Source organism: Pecten maximus, chromosome 1 (genome assembly GCF_902652985.1).
Source record: "Pecten maximus chromosome 1, xPecMax1.1, whole genome shotgun sequence".
Lineage (NCBI taxonomy): Eukaryota > Metazoa > Mollusca > Bivalvia > Pectinida > Pectinidae > Pecten > Pecten maximus.
In genome coordinates this window covers 39458539-39469117 of record NC_047015.1, presented here as the reverse complement: position 1 = coordinate 39469117, position 10579 = coordinate 39458539, and the positions used below count along the sequence as shown (strand labels likewise).

General features: G+C 37.1%; 1 protein-coding gene across 1 annotated transcript; it reads left to right on the top strand.

Annotated features, from left to right (window-relative positions):
- Positions 1 to 2470: 2470 nt before the first annotated feature.
- On the top strand, positions 2471 to 3455 carry LOC117342634 (uncharacterized protein K02A2.6-like). Its single transcript, XM_033904860.1, has 2 exons — positions 2471 to 3099; positions 3143 to 3455. Exons 1-2 carry the CDS (start codon positions 2471 to 2473, stop codon positions 3453 to 3455), a joined length of 942 nt encoding a protein of 313 aa, XP_033760751.1.
- The last annotated feature ends 7124 nt before the right edge of the window (positions 3456 to 10579 follow it).

Genomic DNA, 10579 nt, shown 5'->3' with positions numbered 1-10579 from the left:
AATACATTGCTGAATATACTAAGGTGTAAACATTTAAGGAATATTTTTTTTTTTTTTTTTTCAACATTCATGAGGTCTTTACAACAATGGCTTTCTGGACATATTAACCATAAATCGTTAACCCGACATTACTACACACTGCGATGAGGCTAATGTTGTTATGGAAAATGAATACAATTTTCGCCAATGCTTTCAAGCATACTAAATGTAAATATTAGTATGTACACTACATCCGTTTTTACTCTAATGTAGTGTACTATGACATCAAAGATCTGTCACACTTAAGCGAAATGTCACTTATAGATATACGATCATCATCATGTGTTATGCATCATACTGTCACAATGGCATAACCAATGGGTCGTGTGGATCTAGTTTTGTAATATTACGATTTCATCATTCGGGATTACTTGTGTCTCTAGTTTTGCATGATTATGATTTCATCATTCTGGATGACATGTGTCTCTAGTTTTGCATGATTATGATTTCATCATTCGGGATGACTAGTGTCTCTAGTTTTGCATGATTATGATTTCATCATTCGGGATGACATGTGTCTCTAGTTTTGCATGATTATGATTTCATCATTCGGGATGACATGTGTCTCTAGTTTTGTTTTATTATGATTTAATCATTCGGTATGACCTGTGTCTCTAGTTTTGTATGATAATGATTTCATCATTGGGTTGTCATATGTCTAGTTTAATTCGTGTGATCAGGGTACCTTGCCTAGAATGTCAAGTGTCTCTAGATTCATTTCATCAGGATGTCGTCGTTAGGGGCTTCATGTGGAATGGACCTGATGTCACACGTCTGTTGTGAGTCTGGAATGTCGTCACTAGTTGAAGACACGCTGGTTTTTACCCAATTGAATGGTAATATTACAAACTAACCTTTAAACCATTGGGTCATTGCTTTCCAGTGGAACAATATCAAATGTATATATTATTTAGTTTCGGACTTGATCCTGGATTCGATTAAGATGCGCCATACAGCTGTTTGATCCTTCTAGGACATGTCAGTGATACTAGGTACATCATACAGCTGTTTGATCCTTCTAGGACTCATCAGTGATACTAGGTACATCATACAGCTGTTTAGTCCTTCTAGGACTCATCAGTGATACTACAGTGTAGGTACATCATACAGCTGTTTGGCCCTTCTAGGACTCGTCAGTGATGCTAGGAACATCATATAGCCGTTTACGATTTTTTTTATAAACTCTTTGAAATGCAGGTAAAACGAGACCGAAGAGGGAGGGGGGGAGGGGGGGGGGGGGGGGGGTTGGTTGGACATCATGTTCCTCTTCGGCATATTCTATTGTCTTTGTGTCGTATGACATCAGACGTATAAGAAGATTGTTGAAATGGCCGGTGGTTCCATTTATGCCTTACAGCTAAAACCCGTGACGTTCAAAGACTGTTGTCGTCAATACAGCATAACACACCTACTCTTCGGTATGCCTTGTCTATTCTCGTCCCGTTTCGGGGTCTCCGTGCGAATATGGTTTGTGAATATTTCCCCATATTTTTCTTTTCAATTTTTAGTAAGAATAACAGTTTTGTGCCTCTGTTCGTTTTCTTCGTCAAGCGTCTCTAGTTTCGTATGATTACGAAAAAAGGTCAAAATAAAAATTGTTTAAATATATTATCAAGACAAATCTGGTCAAACCAATGCTCCTATTTTGTGCTTTAGACACTTGTGAACAAAACGACATGGCTGTTTTGTGCAATATATGCGATTCAATTGAGCTAAGTATGTTCCCCAGGAAACACGCGTTTTTCCCGCATGCTGTCTTAAATTTTACAAACAGCTTTACAAATTACATGTCAACAGTCCCACCCACTGTTTGTGATGATACATAGTTAAAGTTCATAAAGGTACTTCTGTTAAATTGCAACATGGTAGGAAATTATAGGCATGTAAAATATCATTGGTATAACTGGATTTGTTGTTTAGATGTCCCTTATAAGCGACCATTTTATAGAAACAGGGCGTCTAAAAGTAACAAGAAATATCTTCAAAAAGGATAAACGGCATAGTTTTAATACTGGTGGTTATAATGTAAAACTGCTCGTGAAATAAATTAACGTACTAAGGCGTTTCAGCACGGTTAACAAAATTATATCAGTTTGAATCATTTTTGGTGATAATAAGAATGCATTTGAATCAGGAATATAATTTCATTAACGTGTCATTTGAAAAGATACATCCACTTATTCAGCTTGCATTCAATCATAATTTTGTTTCGTTTTTAACTGCATATCTACATTGTGCATTTACCGCTACATTGACCAATCACATACTTCATTTTGACCAGTAACGCCACCTGTCGCGTCATATCCGGGGCCAAAAGAATATTATACGGCTATGCCGGAAAAGCAGATGGTATCATCTATTTTGCAATCGCTATATCCTCGTAGTCAGTGACTACTACACAAAATGGACAGAGAGTTTTGCCATGCCTAACATGGAAGCCCAAACTGTGGCGACCATCATTGTGGAGGAGGTTGTTGCACGGTTCGGGGTGCCGCAGTACATACATTCCGACCAAGGGAAGCAGTTTGAGGGCAAACTTTTCAGGGAAATGTGTCAGCTCTTACACATTAACAAGACCAGAACGACGCCATACCATCCTCAGTCAGATGGAATGGTTGAGCGATTCAACAAAACATTGGCGTCAATGCTCAGCGCTTACGTAAACGAACACCATTCCGACTGGGACACATACATACCCTATGTAATGATGGCTTATCGCTCGTCTACCCACGAAACAATAGGATATATGCCCAATAGGCTCATGCTAGGTCGGGAGGTTGCAACACCACTAGACCTGATTGATGAAATGCCGAGATTTGCAAAGGCTATCCCTCAGCATCGTTGGGTTTGGGAACTGCAAGAAAGAATGGAAGAGGCGCATTCTTTTGTTAGAGAGAAATCAGCTGGTGCTATGCTCAGACAGAAACAGTACCATGACCAGAAACTTAGCTGGCAAGCCTTTGTAGTTGGAGAGATGGTATATGTCTTCTTTCCTCATAAGAAGCAGGGAACTATCACCCAAACTTACAAGTTTCTGGCGGGGGCCTTTCAAGGTGTTAGGCAAGTGCTCGGATTTAAACTACAAAGTCAATTGTGGACCAAGGGGAAAGCCGCAGGTGATTCATGTAGACCGCATTCGAAAGAAATACGATCAGTATTTGAGAGGGGAGACGAGCGGTGATCGAAACCAGCCTGTTGAACTAGCAGTTGGTATAGAAGAACCAGACCAAGTGAAGCTCCTGTCACAAACTGATATGATAGCTGAGTTTGAGAAGGATGATATAGATGACAGAAGTAGCATCGACTCAGAACCCGAGGCTTTGACTAACCATCGTCAGCGCCACCGACAACCACCTCGCTGGATGAAAGACTATGTCCACAACTGCACATGCGCTGTAAGAGAAACACTTGTATAGTGTGATTATAAATCTCAGGATACCAAAAGTCGTTCTCAACAAACAACTAGAACATCTGGGTACAGTACAAACCATTGAACCAGAGGCAAAGTTGTGGAGAAAACGACGAGGCGCATCTCTGGACACAGGGTCCGATTGAGAAGCCTTATGTTAAATAACAATAGTAAATTATATCATGCGGGACGCATGACCTTAAGGAGGGGGTGATGTAAGGAAAATTGGTTTTCTGTTGGAGTTATCTCCCTTTTACATACAATTGTTAAGCGCTGTTTTAACTCATTTATTATCGGTTGATTACTAATTAATGGTTGGATTGTATAGATTGAAAATTATTCCTAAATATACCTTTAATGATAAGAAAGATAATATACCATGTAAATATGTTTGTAGATAAAGATGATACAAAGTTTTAGAGCGAAATGTGCAATATGCAAATGAATGGTACTACTGGCTCGCCGAATAGTCTGGCACATAAATAGCCAGCTACAAAATATGTCCGGAGAGAGTGTCCTAGGCTCGGTTATAACCGGAACAAGGACGTTCAGCCCCATCAATCAATCAATCATGTCCGGGAGAGAATCTGCTGCTGAAAAGTGGGCGTGATTCTTACTGAAACCGACAGGTTTTAAACAAACCCGGTAGCTACGAAGGCTGAGTAAGTCTTTGTTGAGAGACTGAGAAGTCTCTCATGTAGTGATTGGTGGTCTCTGAATAAGTCGTGGGGTCACCTATATATTGTAAATATTGCCGATTATATTCCGATTGAGATTAGACTAGTCAAGTGCGCTTAAGGACACAGCTTATCCCAGGAGACACTTGGGGCGGACCAGGTGCAAGTTACATAAATAATGTGAGTGTCTCGGAGAATGCTGGTCGTAGTGGTGGAGGATTCCATGATTGATAAGATTATATGCGTATATTTCCACGGTCAAAGCCACCTGCGGGAAATTTATCACATCCTATACATGTTCTATCAAATTTAAGATATCATTATCGGTAGGTTGAAAAAGAAAGAAAACATCAGCGGTGGATATGTCCGATAGTTTAAAAGTACTTGCATCGTATATGTATATCAATCAACTAATTTCCCCTTATCCAGAGTGAACACTGTATGTCCACTGTTTTGGACGTTTTATTTTCTTCAAACTCGTGAAAAATGGTTCTGTCTGAATGCTTGGGGAAAATAGAGTAGGTAAATGGGCTCGCGTTAACATGGATGTATAACGAAATGGTTCTGTATGAATGCTTGGGGAAAATAGAGTAGGTAAATGGGCTCGCGTTAACATGGATGTATAACGAAATGGTTCTGTCTGAATGCTTGGGAAAATAGAGTAGGTAAATGACGAAATGGAGCCGTGAATATTTTGTCAGATTCAAAGATTAACGAAATCGTCGTTGTAACTACAACTTGCTTTTCTGTGCATTAGCTTAAAACAAGAATTGCAGCATATCTTAAGACAAGCTAACAACTGCTGTACAATAATTAATATACATGTAGCCTGCCAATTAAAATGAGCACGTCCATAAAAACCCTACTGGTCTATGGCGGTAGTGAGACACTTTAGCAAGCTGTAAGGCTTCCTGTAGGAAATTTGAAAAATAAAAATGACGAAACATCCAGCCTAATTGAAATAAGATCTCTTATTGTACTTGGTTTGATTAATTACATGTAAAATAAGAAACAGAACCGTAGAAAAACAACAGAGAATACCGATATAACATAATCGTAATTCTAACTTAACATCGATAAACGAGGACAAAATATGTACAAAAATCTAGATTTTCGTGGAGACCTTTAAAACGTTAGAGAATAAAACCAGGTGCCCGAAAAAATATACAAAGTAGTTCACTGTATTTTAAATGTATATCCATTTGGAGAAATACTATTCTTAATGTGCAGAAGAAATGTTCTTTTTGTGATAAGAATCAAACAAAATCGTCATTTACTGTTTCAACTGCATTTCAAAATACGGAGCGTATATAGGACAGAATAAAAATAATACTTTTTTTTCTCTTGAGTCTTAAATACGCCTCTGAATCAAAATTATCATACCTCAATAAAGAAAAGTGTTTTTTGTTTGCTAGTGAACAATAACAAAAAGCTTATTTTTTAACACGAATAACAACATTTTATTATTTTGATATGCCTGTCTGTTTATACAAATAAGTTTGAAAGAGTGAAATTGATCATATCTTCACAATAAAAAGCTATAGAGCGCTGTGTTTTGTGTGATAAAGTTATATTAGAAGTGAAGTATTCTCAAGTGAGTATCTAGGTATTATTTTACTCCAGACAGCTTAAATTGCTTTTATTTGTACAACAACAAATACCAACTCGGTCAAATTTCCATCCTTAACAACTTGTATATGACATGTATCAAAAGGAGAGAAGTTGCCATTATTGTAATCTGATCGCATGTTTATGATACTGTTGGAAACATGACTAGAAAAAATGACTGGTCATTATTGATTAACCCTGCGCGAGTCCGACTGGATACCGACTCCGGAGATGGCTGTCTCGGGAGATACCCGATACTGTGTCGTTTGTAACATGTCTATGTACATTTCGTTGACATAAGAAGGTATGTTGATTATGACGTGTCTAACAAGAGGGTCATGACCCTTAGCGGTCAACTGACAATTAAACCATTATATAGAGAGGATCTAACACAAGTGTCAATAGACCTGTCGCATTTATATATAGTATGGTTGTCCTCTCCCAATGATGTTTCACGCCAAATTTGGTCGAGATCCACTCAAATGTTTACGAGCATTAGGGATTTAAAGCAAATTTTAAGCAACGTTACCCTATCGGGGCCCCATCACTAGGGTCCAATGGGTCATACCAGCCTCGGTTATATCAAATATGATCGCCCTCCCCAATGCTATTTCACGCAAAATTAGGACGTAATCCACCACGCGATGGCATTTACAAATATTCGAAAGTATGATAAGGAAACGACAATGTAATAAGAGAGAGGGAGAGAGAGAGAGAGAGAGAGAGAGAGAGAGCACTCTCAATACTATGCCTATGGGGAATATAATTTGGATTTGGACCAACATTGTGGGTCTAATCGATTTTATGGGGAATCAGATATTTTATGAGGAATTATCTGATTCCCCATCAATCCAAATACTATTTTATAGGAGTTGCCCGTCAAAAGTTGAAAATGTGCTATTTTTAAAACTGGCAGAAGTGGGTTGCAAGAAGTATGGGAAATATTCCCCACAAATCTAAGAACAGTGATAAATATTCCCCACAAGACGGCTGTATAGAGAGATAATTACGAATTCCCACACAAACCTCCGAACAGTGATACTTTTCCCCCATAAAAAAGGTATATGAAGAGAGAAACCTAGATATACATCCCCATTCAACCAAAGGAGAAGAATATATTTTTATATTGTCAGCGGCAGATTAGCTATAAATCAATTATTTTATTAACGATAATATTTACATGAATGTTCCATTTACAGTCATTGGTAAGGATAACTCATAAGTGCTTATGCTGGTTAGTTATTTGGACAGGAGTATTGTCAAATTGAAAGACGGAACAACTAGAGCCTCAGTTTTGGTAGGGTTAAAAGACATCAGCCATTCACTGGACTAAACTAAGTTTTCTTAGATCACTTCTTGCCTCAGCTTCAATAATATATAAGTTATTGGACGAATAAGAAAGAGAAGTATCACCTGAAAAACGCCTACACAGAGAGGAAAGATCACAGGAAACATCATTTATGTATAATAGGTAGAAAAGTGGACCAAGAATTAAACCTTGAGGACCACCAATATGTATGGTCTTAAACGAAGATAGGGAATCGTGAATGCAAACAACTTGTTTTCTTTTGGATTTTGGAAAGATAACTAGTAATCCACTGAAGGAGAGGTCCTGAGATACCATTATTGTCAAGTTTATATATTAGATCTTTGTGCCACACACAGTTAAAGGCCTTGCAAAATCACAAAAAAAAAATATATATATATATAATGCTCATAATTTTCTAAAGAAGTAATTATTGAATGGTATAGCTCAATAAGCTGATGAGTAGTGGAATGGATTGGTAGAAACACAGACTGATATTTATAAATGAGGTCATTTTCGATTAAAAAGTTATAAACATGCTTATAAACTACACGCTCAAACTGCTTGCCTTTACAACTTAGCAACGATATGGGTATGTAGTTATAAATTAGAGACTATGCTTGTGTCGTTGGCCTGAAAAAAAGGCATGACATTGGCAGTTTTCCAGTTGTCAGGAAATATACAAGAGGACAGAATAATTAAATATAAAAGATAGCAGTAAAGAGATTTCACTGGATATTAATTTTAGCATTTTGTGGCTCATAACGTCAGCGCGTGTCGCCTTATTGACATCTAAAAAAAATTATAATGTTTTCAACTTCACTGGAAACTACATGTATTTCTGATTAAATAGAATCAGTTCTCCTTTCAAAAAATGGTAATTCTTGATCTATGACATTATCTGATAGAGTACACACACAGCTAAAGTAGGTATTTAACAATTTACATTTCCTATTGTTGTCGTATATCATTTCGTAAGTAGAACTATCTAGTAGAGGAGATTTATCTGGATTTTTAAGGTTTCCCAGAAGTTTCCAATAGGTTTGGGGTTGTTATTACTATTATCTGTATCTATGTTATCATAAAATATTTCTTAACCCTCTTTATCATATTATTTACTTTATTCCTCATATACTTAAATTCATTTTTGTTTGACACAGTTTTATTATTAAACATTATCTTTTTACGTCTGTCTCTTTTTCTTATATTACGTCTTACCATTCCATTCATCCAAGGTTTATCACTATACCGTACTATCTTTAGAGGGTAACATTTTCCAACGGCTTCAAGGAATTTCTCAGTAAAACATTTGCACATTTCGTTAACACTTGGAAGGTTGGTAAAAATATCAAGCCAAGGTATACGGTTTATCATTACCTTTAGTTTATTAATATCGGTTTGATCATACGGGCCGTCTTTTATAATAATGTTTAGTTTTAACAGGAATATTCATAATTTCAAAAACAGCATCATGGTCACTTGTAGTTCGCTCAATTTCAATAACATCAGAAAAAAGTATCGCTTACAATTATTGGGTCAAGTAATGTAGAGGAGGAATCTGTTTTTCTAGTTGGTTCGGTAATGACATTGGTCAAGTTATAATTGGACAAAATATCGCATGGACCGCCTTTGATAGGTTTTTAAAAATCAGCATTTAAAATTTAAATCACCTATACAAGTGAGGGGGGGGGGGGGGGTCTGTAAATGTTACAAATAAGATATAAAAAAAAATACGAAATTGAAATTCATACAATAACACTTCATCATTACCCAATTCAAAGTCAGTTCTTCGTTTGGCTACAAGTGATTGACAAAAATATAATACACCCCACTCCCCAAAACATGTTTCGATCTTTACGAAATTGTTCAGAAAAGCCATCGATTTTAATTTCGGAGGTGGGTATTGAGTTATTAAAATGGGTCTCAGTTATAAATAGAATTTCGACGTAATCTATCTATCAAAGAACACAAATATTGAACCTTGTTCCCCAAAATTCGAATGTTTAAGAGTAGCAAACTAAGGGCACTTGTAACCGAGCTGCTATTGGGCTCTGGGTTTGGGTGGATATCCCAAGCTATTGATTAATAATTAAGGTTGCGTTAAAAGGATGATGGATGAAATGGGAAAAACTGCAGTAGCATTTGGTTTGGTTTCATTTGTTTAACGTCCTATAAACCGCTAACGTCATATAAGGACGGCCTCCGCGCGTGCGATATGCATGCGTGTTGTGAGTACGTATGTGTTTTTTTAGGAGGCTACAGAATGTTTGTGTTGTCTCCTTGAGATAGTCCGAAACTTTTGCCGATTTATAGTGCTACCTCACTGAAGCATACTGCCGTAGATAACCAGCAGGAGCGTGCTTAAGTTAGCAGCGGATTCGTCATTCGTTATTGGGGATTCGAATAACGAATCCGCTACGCCCTACCTACAGGGCAGTGGCAAAATATAGATCTTATGGAGACAGTTAAGATTGGAGATAGCTGTTTGGAAGACTTTGAAGAGGTCATTGTTGAAAATAAAGTGGACTGGTATACATGCTAACCTAAAATAGCAGCATCCTATGGCAACCCTCAAAGCGCAAACATCATTACTCGTCTTGGAGGGTTAAAATTTAAGGTCTCAGGAAAATAATGGAGGTCTGTCATAGGTGACATGTACGTTGTAATACAAACTAGGGTTAAGGAGGTGTAGGGGTTTTAGCAAAGTCCCCCTTCTATTGTAGCCCCACCCCACGGGCCATTATTTATACAAAATATGATCGCCCTCTCCCAATAATGTTTTACACCAAATTCGGTTAAGGTTAAGGAGTAGGGCTTATATAAAAAAAATCAGTAGCGTTTTGAAAGTAAAAGTATTACAGCCGACGACGACGGACGGATAATAATGGTTATAGGCCATCCTGACCCTTCGGATCAGAAGACTTAATAAAATACTGCTGTGCACAAGTTCAACGCATGGTTATGATAAATGACCCGCTATACATATGGTACTTGAAAAGAACCAAATTGGCTCATCCAACTTCTTAACTTATATCATCTAAATCAATAAGGGTTAATACCAAAATCATTGATAAATTTCGCAAATTTAAAACCTCTGGATGCGGACCAATTTATGTTCAATATTAGTATCATAATTTTCTGAAATTATTACCAGTATGAAATTTTAATTGTTAATCTTTCATATAATTGTTTAGACATATTTTAAAACATAGTTACAAAATATCGTATTATTATATTTGAAGAACACTACGTCACTACTATGTAAATTTCAGACTGTATAAATTCACTCTTTCTATAAACTCTATCAGAGAGAACACAAATATAACTGGCGGCTGAGACACTTTGGCCTATCATATGCACACAAAGGGGTGATTAGTTGTCAGTCTCGGAAACACAGATAATAATGCGATATTGACTTTCCTTTCTTGCAGTATTAATGCCCGATACCACTGTCTAGTTTGAGCTCTGCCCCATGTCCTTTAGTTGTACAAAATTATCCTATTATTCGTTTCCTACGATTTCGTGACATGTAATTCGTTT